Below are 17,414 nucleotides of genomic sequence, written 5' to 3'. Positions count from 1 at the left end.
GTCCGACTTCAGCCAGGTCACGATCTCATGGTCCGTGAGTTCGAGCCCCGCTCGGGCTCTGGGCTGATGGCTCAGAGCCTGGAGCCTGTTTCCGATTCTGTGTCTCCCTCTCTCTCTGCCCCTCCCCTGTTCATGCTCTGTCTCTGTCCCAAAAATAAATAAACGTTGAAAAAAAAAATTAAAAAAAAAAAAAGTAAGTTTTGTTTTTTTGTTTTCTTTAAGAATAATCTCAGAGGTTTGGGTTGGAGTTCCAGAGACTTGGGTCAGATCTCTATAATTCTAAGTCATGTAAATTTGAACAAATTATTTACCCTCTTAAGTTTTAATTTCTGGATTTGGCTGGGCTAGGGAGTTAGGGAGTAAAACAGTGGTTCTGATTTATAGTCTCTGTACAACCTGACGCTCCTTTCTAAGCCTGCCCCACCCGACCTGAATGTACATCTTTATCCATGTATTGTGACACGTGTATACCTCATTTGTTTGGCTGTGTCTTCACCTAAGGATGGGCAAGAACGTCTTTGTTATATTCCAGATGGTCTGTGAGGCAGGCAGTGCTATTTTGTAGATGGAAGGAGAATGTCCTTTTTTTAAAAATCTATGAAATACTGTTGACATACAGTGCTATATTAGTTTCAGATATATAACATAGTGATTCGACAGTTCTACATATTACAGAGTGCTCACCATGAGAAGTGTGGTTACCATCTGTCATGATACAAAGTTATGGTAGTATTACTGACTCTGTTCCCTTTGTTGTACTTTTCATCTCTGTGACTTATTTCTCTTATAATTAGACATTTATACCTCTTTTAAAAAATTTTTTTAATGTTTATTTATTTTTGAGAGAGAGAGAGAGAGAGAGAGAATGCAAGCAGGGGAGGGGCAGAGAAAGAGGGAGACACGGAATCCAAAGCAGGCTCCATGCTCTGAGGTGTCAGCACAGAGCTCAATGTGGGGCTGGAACCCACAGACCGTGAGATCCTGACCTGAGATGAAGTTGGACACTAAACTGACTGAGCCACCCAGGCGCTTCTGGACGTTTATACCTCTTAATCCCCTTCACCTCTTTCACTTATGCCCCTACTCCCTTCGCTCTGGCAACCACCAGTTCTTTCTCTGGTTTTATCAGTCTGTTTTTATTTGTTTGGTTTTGTTCGTTTGTTTTGTTTCTTAGATTCCACATATAAGTGAAATCATATGGTATTTGTCTTTCTCTGAATTATTTCACTTAGCATTACCCTCTAGATCCATCCATGTTGCTGCAGATGGTAAGATCTCATTTTTTTTTATGGCTGAGTAATATTCCATTGTTTGTTGTGTGTGTGTGTGTGTGTGTATGTATATATGTATGTGTATATACACACACACACACATATACACATACATACATACCACATCTTCTTTATCCATTTATCAGTTGATGAACACTTGGGTTGCTTCTGTATCTTGGCTGTTGTAAATAATGCTGCAGTAAACATAGGGACATGTATATCTTTTCAAGTTAGTGTTTTTATTTTCTTTGGGTAAATACCCGCTAGTGGGAATTACTGGGTCATATGGGATTTCTACTCTCAATTTTTGGGTGAACCTCCATACTCTTTGCATAGTGACTGCACCAGTTTATATTTCCACCAAGAGTGCATCCTCGCTAACACTTGTCATTTGTTTTTGTGATAGGAACTGGAGAACGTTTGTTCTTATCTTGATAACATGAAATGTACTTTTTATATTCCTCTGCCTCCCCTCCCTTTTCATTTAAAATTATTGACCCTTAATGCTTGTTAATCCAGAAGAAAAGGATGCCATTTATACTTTCTGGAGGAGGGATCATGTGTGATCGTTACGGGCTGGGCAATTTGAATTAAGGGGCTGGCCATCAGCATTTCTCTGGGATAGAAAATGCCAGTATCATCAGAAGGTAAAAAGTATGTTGCTGGCAGGGGAAGAGGGGCAAATGTCAGGAGGTGGTGGCATCTGTGCCCGTAGTTATGAGGAAAACAAGCAGCCTAAACTCACTGTTGCTCGTGGGAAGATTTTGTGATAATGCATGTTTCTAGCCTTTCTGGAAAGTGATTGCCTGCTGTCTCCTTCCCCTGAGATGATCATGTCCTGAAACTCCTAAGATCGCTCTTCTGTAACTAGAAATATTAAGGAGAAAAAAATGTTTTCACACCTGTAGGCAATCCTCTTGTTATACTTGGTGCTGTTTTCTCTTCTGTAGAAGTTTAAGGTACAGCTGCCTTTCTGCTGATAGAATCTCCACATAAAATAACTAAAAGTTCCCAATTCAAGTTAATTGCCAATTGTATTTGTGAGGTTAGTATTCTGCACTGTTGAAGGTAATTAAGCATCTTTGAATGTAATGTGATGATTGTTACTACCCAGGGTATGAAACCAAATGGCTACAGGCTCAGAAAACCCTTTTCTTCTCAGATCTCAGATCTTTTTCTCCAGGGATTTCAGAAGATCATTTTCAAAGCGTTTGCATTTTCTACCCATAGTCAGGGTCAAAGATCTTAGTTGCTAATTCTGTTTTGTAAAATTATATAATTCTAGTTATGTAAACAAGGGTGAACATTTTCAGAATTTATTATAAAATGTTTTAAATTCCTACAAAATATTTGTAATATTTTTTATCTAACTGAAAAATTATAAGCATGCGTATTCATTGTTGAAAATTTAGAAAATACAGCTTAAGTTTAAAAAGAAAAACAAGTTACTTTATCCCTTCCCATTGAGAAGTACTCACTGCTGGTATTTTCTGTAGCCTTCCAGGCTTTCAACATAATGCATACGTATTTTTACTCACAAAAGTGTCATTACATTTTATATGCTGCTTTCTAACTTGCTTTCTTCCCCCCACTTAACGTAACAGGCATATCTTATTGTGACATTAAATATTCCTCTTCATCGTTTTTAATGATGCAGTAGTATTCCATAGAGCGGGATGTACCCTCATCTATTTACCTAATGCCTTGTTGCTGCCAGAAAGCTGCATTTCGCAATCTCCTTTTACTTTCCTTATTATTCAAAAAAGAAAAACCTCTAATTTTCTTGTATGGAAACTGGTTAGAGAAGCAAATTATTTTAATCAAACCATGCTTTGTCATTGCGTTTCTCTGCAGTCCTTGATAGATTTGCTTTTTCCGGAACATCGTTGACTTTCGTTGGAAGAAAGGTCTTTGACCCTGCTTTACACTGAAGTCTCTCCATTAGCACTGTTGTGAAATATAAAAATGTCTTTTTTTTGCATTTATTGTATTTATTTAACAAATAATTATGTATTGCATAATAATGTGCCAGGCACTGTTTGGAGGGTTTTACAAATACAGATGATCTGTACCCCATGGGGGCAGGAGGGCATGCCTCATCTGTGTGTTCCTGTGCACACAATGGGCTCCTGGGCACATGGACAGTGGCGGTAGGGCTGGGGAAAGAGACAGTGGGTTTGGGTTAGCCCTGTGTGACCTTAACCAGCAGATCTCCGTCTAGCCAAGTTGGGCCACGTGAAAACAACCAACCCCCTACAACACAACCACTCCATAAATCACTTGAGGGGGCAGGCTGGTTGAGCCTCACAGGACATGAATAGTTCCTTGCAGGTTTTTAATCGTTCAGGTGGAGCTGCAGGTAAAGCTGGTAGCCTGGTCCTGACTACTTCATCATACCAGGTGGCCTTGGGAAAGCCATGTGCCCCCTCGGGGCCTCAGTTTCCTCATCTGTAATATGCAGGGGTAGTACAGATTGTCTCGATCGTCCAGCTCCTGACAGGCTGAAACTCTGGCTGCATGCCCCAAACCCCACGTCAGACCATGGGACATCTGAAATGCTGGACAGCTCCTTCCACCATGGTGGTGCCCCCACCCTCCAGAGCCAGGGGCATGTCGCCTCCCTGTTGTTTTATTGTGTGTGTGACCTGCCGTGTTCTCTCTTTGTGCCTCAGGACTTCAGACGGCTCCTAAAGAAGGAAGAGAAGCCCCTCCTGATGATGTTTTATGCCCCCTGTGAGTGACCTTTCTCCTTTGGGCCAGAGTTCATTGTTCAGCCTCTTGGAGGGGCAGCTGGGGGTTGGGAGGCAGGGGACTGGGAACTAGCCCCAACTCTCTTAGAATGTGAAGTGCGTCCATCACCCCATCTCTCCATCTCTGCCTCTTTGCCTTTTCATTTGGCTCCTCCCCTCCTAGTGTCCACATCAGTTTTTCTCTCACTAGAATCTGCATCCTTCTGCCCTCCTTGCCCCAAGCTCTACCTAGCAACAACACAGGTCTCTCCAGGTATTCCTTTCCCACCAGCTGTGTGCCTGGTGCAGCTATGTGCTGATGGAGCCATGCCTCACCCTCTAGGTCCACTGCTGCTCACCAGCCAGAGCCTGGCCAACCCCCCAAGGCAGCCATTTGCCCAGCTCTGGCTCCTGCACACCTCTGCTGGTGTCACCTGGGAGGTGTGGGGGAATCAGGACCAGGGAGAAAAGGGCCTCATATTTTGGTTCATTCTCTAGATGAGGCACAAAGCCATAGGAACAGCAGAAAGATCATTGAGATGACAACCAGAAGACCCAGGTTCTAATTCCAGCTATGCCAACAATTGAGCTGGGTGACCTTGGTCAAATCCTTTGCCTTCAAATCCTTCACGTCTCTGCCCCTCAGTTTCCATTGCTTTAAAAAAAATTTTTTTTTAATATTTACTTATTTTTGAGGAGGAGAGAGAGCGTGAGCAGGGAAGAGGCAGAGAGAGAGACACAGAATCTGAAGCAGATACCAGGCTCCAAGCTGTCAGCACAGAGCCCGACATGGGGCTCGAACTCAGGAGCCATGAGATCATGACCTGAGCCAAAATCGGATGCTTAACCAACTGAGCTACTCAGGTGCCCCCACCCCCCTCAGTTTCCATTTCTATATGAAAAGAGAGTGTATCAGAGCAGTGGCTTTCAGACTTTTTGACTGTATTTCCTAGTATTAATTTAAAAATACTTTTCATGGCAACCTGGTGCTATAAGTATACATGTAACTTATATATACTTATAGTAAATAAGTTGACTAAGTAAATAAGCTGAAACCAGTTTTACAAAACCATACTTTACCCTTACTACTTGCCATCTACTCTGCCAGATGTAGTATGCACTATTTCGTTTTTCTATTTTGTTTTATGTATGTATGTTTGTTTATATTTGAGAGAGAGACAGAGCACAAGCCGGGGAGGGGCAGAGAGAGAGGGAAACAGAACCTGAAGCAGGCTCCAGACTCCTAGCTGTCAGCACAGAGACCGATGCGGGGCCCAAACTCATAAGCCATGAGATCATGACCTGAGCTGAAGTTGGATGCTTTAACCAACTGAGCTACCCATGCACCCCAGTCTATTTTGTTTTATTCAGAAGTTACTGGTTTTTCCTATAACCCTCTAATAGAGGGTCTGCAAACTATGGCCCGTGGGCTGTCCATCTTTTTTAGTAAGTTAATTTTTGTTGGAAAAGACATATTCATTTGTTTATAGATTGTGGCTGCTTTCAAAAGCTAAGCAGAGTTAATTAGTTGATAGTATGTTCTACAAAGCCTCAAATATTCTGCCTGGGCCACCCTGGAGTCTAACAGGTCCCAACCCACAGATTGAAAAACCCTGGAATACAGCCTATGTAAGGCCCCTAGAGCTGTGGCTCTGTGATCTGCATAATGCCCTTCAGAAAACTAAAGACTGGAGAGAGAGGGGCCATGTGTGGTGGGATGTAGGTGTGCCCTGGCCTGTCCGTGGCTTGGAGGAGTATCAGTGGCTATCATCCATCACCCCACAGTGGACTTCCTTCACACACCCCAGGCCCCTTTCCCCTCTGGTAACCACTGAACTATGAGTTTGTTTTTGTTTTGTTTTGTTTTGTTTAGTTTTTAGATTTCACATGGAAGTAAAATGATAAGGTTTTTGTCTTTCTCCTTCTGACTTATTTCACTAGCATAATGCCCTCAGCGTCCATCCTTGTTGTTGCAGGGGGCAAGAGTTCATTATTTTTTATGGCTGAGTAGTAATTCTGTTGTGTATATATGTGTATGTGTATATATACGTATATATGTATATATACGTGTGTATACTATACATATATGTATGTATATATATACGTATATATACTATACATACCACAGCTCATTATCCATTCATCCACTGATGGACATATAGGTTGTTTCCATATATTGGTTATTGTAAATAATCCTGCAATAAACATAGAGTGCATGTATCTTTTCAAATTAATGTTTTTATATTCTTCAGATAAATACTGTTCCAGTAGTGGAACAGCTGGATCATATGGGAGTTGTATTCTTAATTTTTTGAGGAATCTCCATACTGTTTTCATAGTAGTTGTACCAACGTATATTCCTACCAACAGTGTACAAGGGTTCCTATTTCTACACATCTTCGCCAACACTTGCTATTTCTTTTTGATAAAATCCCTTCTGACAGGCGTGGCACACAATGATATATCATTGTGGTTTTGATTTGCATTTCCCTGATGAGTGATGTTGAACATCTTTTCATGTGTCTGTTGGCTCACTTGATAGTGTTGAATGATCCTTTTAATGTATTGTTGAATTTGGTTTGCTAATATTTTGATGAGGATTTTCACGTCTATGTTCATCAAGGATATTGGCCTATAATTTTCTCTTTTTGTGGTGTTCTTGTCTGGTTTTGGTATCAGAGTAACTGGCCTCATAAAATGTATTTGGAGGTATTCCCCTTCTTTTCAGTGTTTTGAAAGAGTTAGAGGAGAATAGATATTGAATCTTTGAATGTATGAAAGAATTTATCAGTGAAGCTGTCTGGTCCTGGACTTTTGTTTTTGGCAGGTTTTTGATTACTGATTCAATCTCATTGCTAGTAATTGGTCTATTCAGGTTTTCTGTTTCTTACTGATTTAGTCCTAGAAGATTATATGTTTCTAGGAATTTGCATATTTCTTCTAAATTATCCAATTTTTTTTGGTGACTAATTGTCCATACTAGTCTCTTAGGATCCTTTGTATTTCTATGATGTGAGTTGTAACTTCTCATTTCAGTTCTATTTACTCTTGTAAGCCTGCCTTGAATCCCTTTTCTTGAGAAGTTCTTTGGACAAAGACCCCTCCCATTTCCACCTGAATGATCGTGCCTCCCAAGATGGCTGCCCTTTTATGAGGTTCTGGTGGTTCTGTGGTTAGTTCACCATAACAATAGCCTATCCCCAGCCCCTGTTGATTGCTGGGTATCCCCCTAACCCAGCCTCCTCTCAGATACCTTGCTGGCCTTAAGGGTGTGCCTCCCTATAGAAAGGAGGCCCTGGTGTCCTACTTCTAGTTAGATCAGGCTTTGCTCAGAATGGTCATGCACTTTAACCTTGGGTCATTCTCTTCTTTAATGTTCACTGGTTGGTTTCACGCCTTTTTGTTTCTCCTTGGAGGGATCTTATTAACTGCTTAGCTATGAGTTGCTTCAGGAATTGTCCTGCCTACCCAGCCCCTTGAGGAGAGGGCCCCCTTTGGTTTATCTCAGAACCTTTCAGGATTCAATGTATGGGCTAGATGAGATTAAAACCAAGTATATGTCTGTATATAGTTCGTGTCACAGGCAGGATCATGGTATAGTCGTGTGGGTTTCATTAAAATGACACTAGTCCATCACTTACAAAGGTGGTTCCCTAGCAGTTTGCGCTGGAATGTGTGTGCCATCTCCCCCACCCCTTTCCCAGGCTCTCTGGGAGGGTGCCCATCCTCCTCCCCATAGCAGGCAGAGAGGCATGCATAGTTATTACCTTTATATAATGGAAAGTGGGATAGAAGTTAGGTCCCTTGTTGGTGTCACAGAGCAGTTAATAGTCGAGAAGGGAGGATGAAAACTTGGAGCCGTTAAGTTCAAATTTGTGAAGGGGTCAGACTGGATGGCCTCCTGGGTCCCAGGTAACCTCAGGACTCTTTTGTTGTTGTTTTTGTTGAAACAGACGTGTGCTTTTTATTATACTAGTCCACTCAAGCCTTCATGGCCTCATAATTCAGCTTATTCCTGGAAATACACCAGTTCCCTAACTGGGAAGTCTTTTAGGACTCTGATCCTTTGATCATGTTCGGGGTGAATGAACCCAAAGGCAGTGGGAGGCTTTACTTGTGACAAGGAATCTGGGTCCCTGGGACCTATTGTTTATTCAGTCAATGTTGACAGAATTAGTGAGAAAATAAAAGGGTGACCACTCTAACTTTCAGGGTTTGAGAGTGACAATTAGTCTTATCTCTTCCTGTGCCTCCTGGTTGAATCCATTGAAAGAGAGATTCAGATAGGGATCATGGTACCAGCTCTATTTTTGGTCAAGTTAAATTGGAAACTGGCTTGGCCTGTAGCTTCCTATTACTCTTCCATCACCTCTTCACCTCACTAACTTCTTCTCCCAGAGCTGCTGGGCTCCACCCATGGGGATTTGGGGGGGACATGAGGGTAATGTTGCTGCAGGCTGCAGACGGGCAGAGCTGGAAAAGAGACGCCACCCCTGTGGGAGTAGTTCATAAATTAAGCCCCTGACTGATGTGGCCCAGTGGGCGTCAGACTCCCACCATCTCATCAAGCCACTGAATAAAGAGTAGATGAACTCCAAGTGCACTCCCCCCTGCCCCCGACTTATTTTCCCTCCTGGGAGTGACATCTTCTGTCCCCTGTGGATTGTTCCCCCACTGCAGACCTAACAGGTGCAGACACTCAGGTCTTGTATTGACAGTGCCTTCCTTGCTGAGCGTCCGGCTCTGTCCTCCCAAGTGTTGGCTCTGCCCCTCAGCCTCCAGGGGAGACTCTGTGTCCACTCCATAGATGGGAAAGCTGAGGCTCAGACTACTCGCTCAGTCTTAGCACAGGTAGCAGACAGTCAAGGGGAGACCTGGGTCTCATGCTCCCCAGAGCTGAGCATCTTGTTTGCTGTGCGCCCCCTGTTGTCCCTGCTGTGTGTCATCCACCATGGAGCATGGGCACCTGGCTGGGTCGGCCTTGTTGTCCCTGTTTCCCTCCTCTGTGAGTATCCCACCATGGGAACAGTGTCCCCTGACAAATGTCACGTTCTTTTCTTCATGACACTTGTGGGGATGGGGCTGTGTGTGGCAGCTGATGGAGAAAGGTGCATCTTGTCTTCTGAGGACAGATGCTGCGGGCTGTCCTTGCAACCACTCCCACACTCCTGAGTCCCCCTGAGTCTGAGCCTGAACTAATGGCATGAACCTAAGCCCAGGCTGGTGTGTGTACAGTGTGTGTCCGTCTGTCTGCTGGGCAGGAATGTCACAGGAGGACCATGGGCATTTGGGGAGTTCCATGTCAAAACCCCCTGCATCACATTTGGTCCAGCGGACTTGTGCTGGGGAGGTTCCTGTGGAAACTTGGACCTGCTCACAGTTCTCCAGTGTCTGTATCTGTCTGGCCCCGTGGGTGAGAGCACCTCTCCGATCTGTATTACTCTGCCCACAGTCTGCCAAGGTGTTAGCTAAACACGAATTAGAGCTTGTCCACCTACTGCTGCTTGGCCCTGTCCCCACTGTCATGTTGAGATGAGATCCAGCCTGACACAGGGGTCTGGTCAGCTTTGGTGTCTACAGCCTTTAAGTGCATCTCAAAGCCTTTTTGCAGCAGAGCGGCTGTCAGAAAGAGTAACATCCTGACATGTCTGAATTCCTTATGTCTGAAGAAACTGGTACATGTGTCCTGTGGGATCACTATGGAAATGTGGCCTGCTCTGATCGATGCGGGGGCGGGATGGGCGGAGAGGTTTTAAAGCAAGGTCGCTCTGAAGTAGTAGTGGATGTTTGGGACCTGGCTATCTTGGCCCTGTGTCCCCCAAGGCTTGGGGGGCCTTCATCATCCCAGGAGAAGAGTGACCACAGAACCCCACAGAGGGTTGAGCCAGAGACATCACAGAATCCTCGATGTCAGAGCTGGAAGGGGCCTGAGGTTGTCTGCTCCAGCCCTCCTCATTTGCCAGAAGGAGCCATCACCCAGAGAGCCATGTCCAGGGCCACCACGCAGTGCATCCAGGGAAGACAGGCCCTCAGGTGTGCCAATCCTGGCCTGGTGCGCCTCCTGCAAGGCCAGAGTCAGTATTTCACACCCAGCCCGTCTCCACTCACTGCCCAGTTATTCTTGTTGCTTAAGAAAAGGGGCATGGAAATCCCAAGAGTCATTGTACCCGTGGTTGCACATTTTTCTTCCTAATGGCATCTGATTCAGGTTCATTTACAGTCCCTGACTGTGCTTTCCTGTCACCTGTTCGGGTTCCCTGTATTCCTGTTGAAGTCATGATCAGCCCTAAACTATTCCACGCTTTGACCTTCTCAGCTGTGTCACATTTGCTTAGTCAGTCCCACATTTATCGAGGGACTGCCGGGCTATGTCGTGATCTACACTATCAAGATTGTAAGCTCCTGGAGGGCAGGGCCTCTATTCCTTCTGTGTCCTCAGGGTCAGCAGCAGTCCTGCCCTTCTGCAGGCTGAATAAATGTTTGCTGGCAGAGGTTAGCCTGAGGGGAGGGAAGCCAGGGCATAGGGGTCCAGCACCCACCGTAACCGAGTTTGTTTCTCTTCTATCTGTGACCAGGGTGCAGCGTGTGCAAGAGGATAATGCCACATTTCCAGAAGGCCGCGACCCAGCTGCGAGGCCACGTTGTGAGTGAGGCCCATGGGCCTGGCAGGGCTGGCCGGCTCCCAGACTTCTCCCTCTCACCTGGAGAGGCGGTGGGAGGAAGGGGCCTAGGGTGCAGAGAGAGGGCAGGTCTGCAAATCTCAAGGAGTCACCCTCCCGCTGCCCTGGGCATGTGACTCAGACCTGTTCTTGGTGGATGGCAAGAACTCCCCAGAGTTGCTGGGACCAGGAGAGTTCAGTGCTTGTCCAAGCAAGGCCAGTGATGAAATAACCAGGAAACCAGCAAGAAGCCCAGGTGGTATTGCTGGGTGGCCAGGGGCCATCAGCAGAGCATCAGGGCTCCAGAATTACTGGGGCTGGGCTCCAAAGCAGGCCAAGGCTCCTGGTGCTGGGCAGCCCAGTGGCGGCAAAAGGGGCATAGTGACCAGTGGTGGGCCCAAAGCACAAGCAGATTCACGGGGAAGTTTCCTGCCAGGCTTACCAGGGATCTGTTTTATGTGGGGCTGGAGGAGCCATGGAAACGACAGCAGAAAGAGGCAGTCCAGGTGGGGAGTCGGGCACCCGAACTCGCAGGCGCTCTCTGAAGGAGAGTGTGCAGTGTGTGTGTGTGGGGGGTGGGGGTGAAGCAGACAGGAGGCAGGGTTGTGTCAGGAGTGCCCATCTTTCAGGGACAGGAAGGGGAAGAGGAGCCCCTGAGGAAACGAGCCTCAGGAAGGAAGAACAACCAGAATGGTGCAGCAAGGGCAGGAGAGACTGGACAGTCAGACCTCACCAGGCTGAGGACCACTCACTGATGGTCCCAGTCATCTCTGGGCAGCCTCCACCTGCCAGCCTTGTCTCTTCTGTGCCACGTGTCTATCTAGTTTTGCTCATTCCCTGAGCCACACAAATACCGAGGGTTTTTTGTTTCGTTTTTGTTGGTGGTAACAGAAAAATAACTGTTGGCCCCTCTAGGGAGCATGGAAAAATCCATATGCTTTTCATGAAAGGTTGTGGGGAGGAGAGCCATCACCATGGTGGGGCTGGCCAAAGTCCCACTAAGGGAGTTCTGATTTCTCAAAACTGAATCATGATCTTTACAGATCAAATGAAGTTGGTGATTAGTTCAGAGTCAATTTAAAAAGTTTACATGGGCATGGTGACACAGCCCTGCTAGCCTAGCCTGCTACAAGCCTGGGTTGTAAAGAACCAGTGCTTTCTCTTTTGACCTCATTCTGGGGCAACGCCAAGGTCCTGCTTGTTTATCACTAATGAATTTTTAGCAACTCACCTGGAGATGTTTGGCCTCGGGGCACACATACATCACTTGGGGGAAGTTTCACTTCGCATTTTGGGGCCTTAATAGATAGCATATATGACGATTATTTCGCCTGGAGAAAAGACTTAATTATCCAGTGTTCTCCCTACTCATAACTCGCATACCCTTAGAAAACTTCTCCACTCAACTTCCTAACTCTGTGGTGCGGTGGAAGTTAAATAGCTCCAGTCCCAGTCACATCACAAATACCTGGCCAGCCCCACCAAAGCAGGTAAGGTCTTGGTGCTATTCTTGTGCACCTTCTGGAAGGTTCCCAGCCAATGCTGCATCTACCTGCCAAACTCAGTGTTCCAGTCCCTTCCATGCTCCCATAGAGTTTGTCCTTGCCGTGCATGGCCAGGTCTGCTCATCTTTGCTTGTATTCCAGATCACTTTCTTCACCAGTTGCTACTAATTATAGTATGATTTTCTCACTGTAGTGTGAGCTTCTTGAGCACTGGGACACTGTTTGGTTCACATCTGTTTCTTCAACACAGAGCACAGGGCCAAGCTTGTGGTACCCCATACATACGGATAAGTGAATGAATGAATGTGTGGCTTATCACTCTTGAGCACGTTTTATTTTAAGCTCGGTATTTACATTAAAAATGTTTCTCTTTTTGAAGGAATTCAGAGCATCAGTTATTAAGGACAGAGACAGAGTGGGAAGGATGTTTGTGAGCTGAGGGCTTGCCCCTTGGCCCTGGGCTCATACTATGCTCTTTCTCAAGATTATCCCTGAAGATTATTTGTGTTAAGGGTACTTGGTTCCAAAAAAGGAAACAACAACAACAGCAGTGCCTGCCTTTCCTGCCTGCACCCAGGTCAAGAAACATAAAAAGTGACCCTCCCAGTTCCCTAGACAATGTTACAGAAAACTCAGTGGGATTGTCTGAGTACCTGGAGAGCCTGGCTGGTCAAGCCCAGCTTTGGCCAGGTGTTAGTTACCTTGGCCTAAGGCATCTGTGTTGTATGAACACATTCATTTCCTTCTGTATTTTCTTGCTTGGGGTATGTTTTGTTCTGTTTCTTAGGAAAGCATCTTTTGAAAGTTCTCACCCTTTCCTCACTCCATAAATAGGGAAAGGTCTGGCCACATAGACACCACCTTCTATGAGAGGCCTCTGGAGGCCAGGGCTCATGGTGCAGCCACAGCTCCCCAGAGAGGGTGATTAGAAGCATGATTCCTTTCCGTCCTCACATGCAGGGCAGAGGTGGGCTGCCCCCGGAAATCTAAAGCCTACCCCTCACCACTGCTGAGACCTAGCTGAACTGGCACCTCATCTCCTCTTCATCTCTGTCATCCACGAACCCTTTCTGGCTAGCCCATGTCTGTGGCACGGGTCAGAAACCTTCCTCCTCTACAGATTTCTTGGGAGGTGTCCAACTTGATGATGTCATGAAGATGTAAGCCAGGCCAGATCAGGGATGCTCAGCCTTTGCCATTTTCCAAACTCAGTTCTGCCTCTCTTTTGTTGTCATTAATGTCTGGTGAATCATCAGTGTCTATCCAACCTATCCCTGCTAATTGCCATCCTCGTCAGCAGCCGTTGCTGCTCCCTGTCTCAGAGCGGCTGTCAGAGCAAGCCTGTCCCCATCTGCTTCCTCTTCCCAGCTTTGCTAGTTACTGAGGTCCACGCTGAGTCTTTTGTTTCTCTTGGCCATGATGGGCCATCTAGATGTAAACACCATGACATGGGGTGGTCCTGGTGATAGACCTGTGCACATCAGACTCTGGATCTGGCTCTTGCTAACCGGCGAGGAGATCTTGGGCAAATAGGCTCGGAGTCTCTGTTTCCCTATCTGTAAAATGAGATGATAACGCAAACCCTGCCCACCTCACTAGGTTGTTGTGAAGAGCAAGTGGCTGGTGTGTGGAAACAGCTCTGTGAGCTACAGACACTTCATAGACACACTTCCTATTTGTACTTCCCATTCCTCCCACTCACTAAATGAGGGTGCTCCCAAGATTCTGCTTTTTCAGCTTCTTTTCTTATTAGGACCAAGGGCTTGGCACCGTGCTTTCCTTGTTGTGATGGCCTCTCCCTCAGTGATTTTATCTACATCCATAATTTCAACAAAATGTAGCTCCATGGAGCCTGAGTCCCTGACCTCCAGTATCATGTATCAGATTCCCTGCTTGACATCTTGGTCTGGATTTTTCTCCCTGTGTCCCAAATGCAGAATGTCTAAAATAAAATTCAGTACCTTTCCATCCAGCAGACTGGCAGCTTTCTTTCATGACTCTTCCCAAGTACCCCAGGCTCCGCTGACAACGTGCTTTTCTGCCAGGGCATCATCACACATCTCTCTTCCTCACACCCTATCCTCTCCCTGCCTACCATCCTGGGTCAGGCCCTGGTTAGCCCACACAGAGTGGTTGCCAAAGGCTGCTGATTTCTCTCCCTGACCCACGACTCGCCCCTTACAGCTTGACCTGTTTATATTTTTTTTAAAAAAGAAAAGAATGCAGCTGGAAAACCCTCCAGCACCTCTTGAACAAAGTCCTGGTTTCTTAGGCACTAAAGCCTTTTCCAGAGTGAGTTCACTGAACCTGTCCAGCCTTCTCTTCCTTCCCCGTTCTGTGTCCTACAGTCCAGTTAAACCAGCATATATTCCTTACCTCTTCGGCTACATCTTGTTTTGTCTTGCTTCCACGTTCTCTTTCTGGAATGTCTGTGGAAATCTCACTCTCCCTTGAGCACCAGCTCATGTGTTGTCTGTTCTGTGAAGCATCCATGATTGTTCCTGTCAGAACACGGGCTGAACATGAGGCAGAACGGGTCGCGCTAACCAAACGGCACCAGCACATGTGGCTCAGGGTCAGGTGTTGTGGCTGTAACTTTTAAGCCGAGGCCAGTTTTGCCTCAGTTGGCTTTCCAGACTCCAAAAAGTGTACGTAGTTGTTCAAAAAATATTTATCTCATTAATAAATGCCCCCAAGTGGTACAAGAGTGCTACAAAAACCCAGAGAGTTGAAAGTTCATCACAAGCAAAGGTGGTTTGGAAAGGCTGTCCGGGAAGGTGAGATTGGATTTGCCTTACAGGATGAATAAGTCTTCGGTAGTAACTGAGAGATGGGACGGGGGCATCCTAAGCAGAGGGACGAGAAGACAAAATGTCAGGGCCAGGGGAGCACAGCATGTGCAGAGTTCAGAGCTGCTTCGTAGTATTGATGAAAACAGCTAGCATGTTCTGAGTGCTGTAGTTAACTCTACTTGTACTATCTCATTCAGTCTTCACAGCAGTCATAAGAGGTGGTTACAGATGAGGAAACTGGCACAGAGGCATGTGACTTATTCAAAGAAATGTGTCTACTAAGTGAGGAGTTAGGGCTCAGACCCAACATCATGACGCCTGAGCCTAGGCTCCTGGCCACTGTGGTATATTACCCATCTGCAAGGTGCCTTAGACGGAGATCGGTCCAACTTCCTCCCTGTGCAGAGATCTCAGACTTTCCAATTCCTGGGAGAATCATAAACCTAGACTGTAGCAGGTGTACAATTAAGGGTTTTGTAAGAAAGAAGAATTCAGAAATGAGATAGGGACTGTATGATCTTTGAGCGTGCAGTTAGATTCTAGCTCATATTTAGTGGAATTGAAAGGTTTTGTGCAGGGAAGTGATGTAATGAAAGAGGAGGATGTGGAAGATTAATCTCATGGTGGATGTGCACTGACACTAGGGAGATCAATTAGAATAAAAAAAGAACTTTAAAGTAGACAATTATTACTGGAATAGGCTGCTGAATCAGTCTGGGGAAATGAACAGAATGGCTTTTAGAGGGTTCCAGGTCTTCTAGTAAGTTCTATTTCAGACTAATTCTCCCTGTATTCCTTGCAACATCCCACAAATGAGCTGGGGGGGCGGGGTGTGTGTGTGGAAATTGGTGATTTAGTAAACATTGTGTGCCTAATGTATGCCAGGCATTGTGCTAGGTACCTAAAACAGTTGGAAAGACATGGTTAATGTTTTTTATTTATTGAGAGAGAGAGAGAGAGCGAGTGTGCAAGCACACATATATGCATGTGCAGAGGGAGAGGGGGAGAGAATCCCAAGTAGGCTCCACGCTCAGTGCAGAGCCCGAGTCAGGGCTTGATCCCACAACCGTGAGATCATGTCCTGAGCCAAAATCAAGAGCTGGATGCTCAACAGACTGAATCACCCAGGCGCCCCAGAGAGACTTGTTTAGATGCCCCTAGGGATGGTGCTGCCAGAGGCTTTCATCACCAGGAGGATTTGGTAGGAAGTCAAGAACTTGACGATTGTTCAACATCAGTCCTCTGCTGAACCTTTGACCTGGGTCACCTGGTTCAGTTCTCTTAAGAGCCCTGTGATATTCCCATCGCCCATGTCTTCCACACAAGGAGCCTCAGTGAGGATAAGTGACTTGCCCAAGGCCACATGATTCCTAAGTGGACACAGTCTTCTGAATCAAGTTTCTTGTCCACTGAGACTATTGTCCTTTTTCTTGTCCTATGCTTCCTTCTTTGTTTTTTTAATTTTATTTTTTTAATTTACATCCAAGTTAGTTAGCATCTAGTGCAACAATGATTTCAGGAGTAGATTCCTTAGTGCCCCTTACCCATTTAGCCCATCCCCCTCCCACCCAATGTTTCCTTCTATATTGTTCAGCAAAATGAGCTTCCCGTGTTTCTTCTCTCTGCCTTTATAACTGCTCCTGGCTTTTTGAAGTCCCTTTCCCTTTTCCTCCATGCTGCCCTGCTTTGTGGAACAGCCTTCCTGTACCTGGCCACACTATCTTCATTCTCCTAGAAGAACAGATTCAAAGTCCTTTCCGGGCACCTGATCCTGCCCTAGAAAAGATTACTGCTTCAGGGAAGGAGTTTTAGAGGACTCTGGGTTGTTCTTATTATTTAGCCCTGTTGTCAGTAACACAGCTACTAAAATTCTCCTTTCCCAGTTAGAAGTGTTGGATATGGGGACCCCTGCAACCAAAAAATGTTCAAACTTTGGAGATGGTACGATCAGGCTGTAGGCGATGCTTACAAACAGGAGGAGAGAGGTGGGGAATCTGGGAGTCTGGAGGGAGGAGAGTCAGGCAGATGGATTGTCACAAGAGCCAGACTCTCCCTGGCCACGTACAAGCTGTGAGGTCCAAGAACATTGCACACAAAGCCTGAGTGGACAGACTGAGGACAGGCCATGAGGATGTTGTGGGGTGGCTGAGCAGTGACTGTAACTTAAGAGAGGAGTGAAACCTTAGTTGACAGGGTCAGGGAGGAGGCATAATGTTTCTTTGGATGGCAGCAGCCCCACTCTAGGACCTGCTTGAACTTGGTGGCAAAGCCACCTGTCTTCCTCAGCCCTCAGAACTTGGGTTTTACTCTGGGATAGCCACCCCGCAGGCAAGTAAAGGGAATGCCTGTACAGAAGGTGCCACCTGACCCAGGCCCCATGTCTTCCAGAGCTCTCAGCCCTCATTCCCAGCTGCATTAGCTTGCCATGCTCCCCCCGCTGCCCAGGGCTGCACGTCAG

The 17,414-nt window shown here is 46.1% G+C and overlaps 1 protein-coding gene across 2 annotated transcripts in view; it reads left to right on the top strand.

Annotated features, from left to right (window-relative positions):
* PDIA5 (protein disulfide isomerase family A member 5) overlaps positions 1 to 17,414 on the top strand; it is a 92,549-nt gene that overhangs the window by 39,139 nt on the left and 35,996 nt on the right. For both annotated transcript variants that reach the window (XR_007155702.1, XM_047875583.1), the window contains exons 7-8: positions 3,944 to 4,004; positions 10,576 to 10,643. Coding sequence is in view for 1 of the 2 variants with exons in the window: in XM_047875583.1 (XP_047731539.1) it covers positions 3,944 to 4,004; positions 10,576 to 10,643 (129 nt within the window). In the remaining variant the exon portion in view is untranslated. The remainder of the gene's footprint in view (positions 1 to 3,943; positions 4,005 to 10,575; positions 10,644 to 17,414) is intronic.

The sequence above is a fragment of the Prionailurus viverrinus genome, chromosome C2 (genome assembly GCF_022837055.1).
Source record: "Prionailurus viverrinus isolate Anna chromosome C2, UM_Priviv_1.0, whole genome shotgun sequence".
NCBI lineage: Eukaryota > Metazoa > Chordata > Mammalia > Carnivora > Felidae > Prionailurus > Prionailurus viverrinus.
This window is presented reverse-complemented; position numbering and strand designations above follow the sequence as displayed.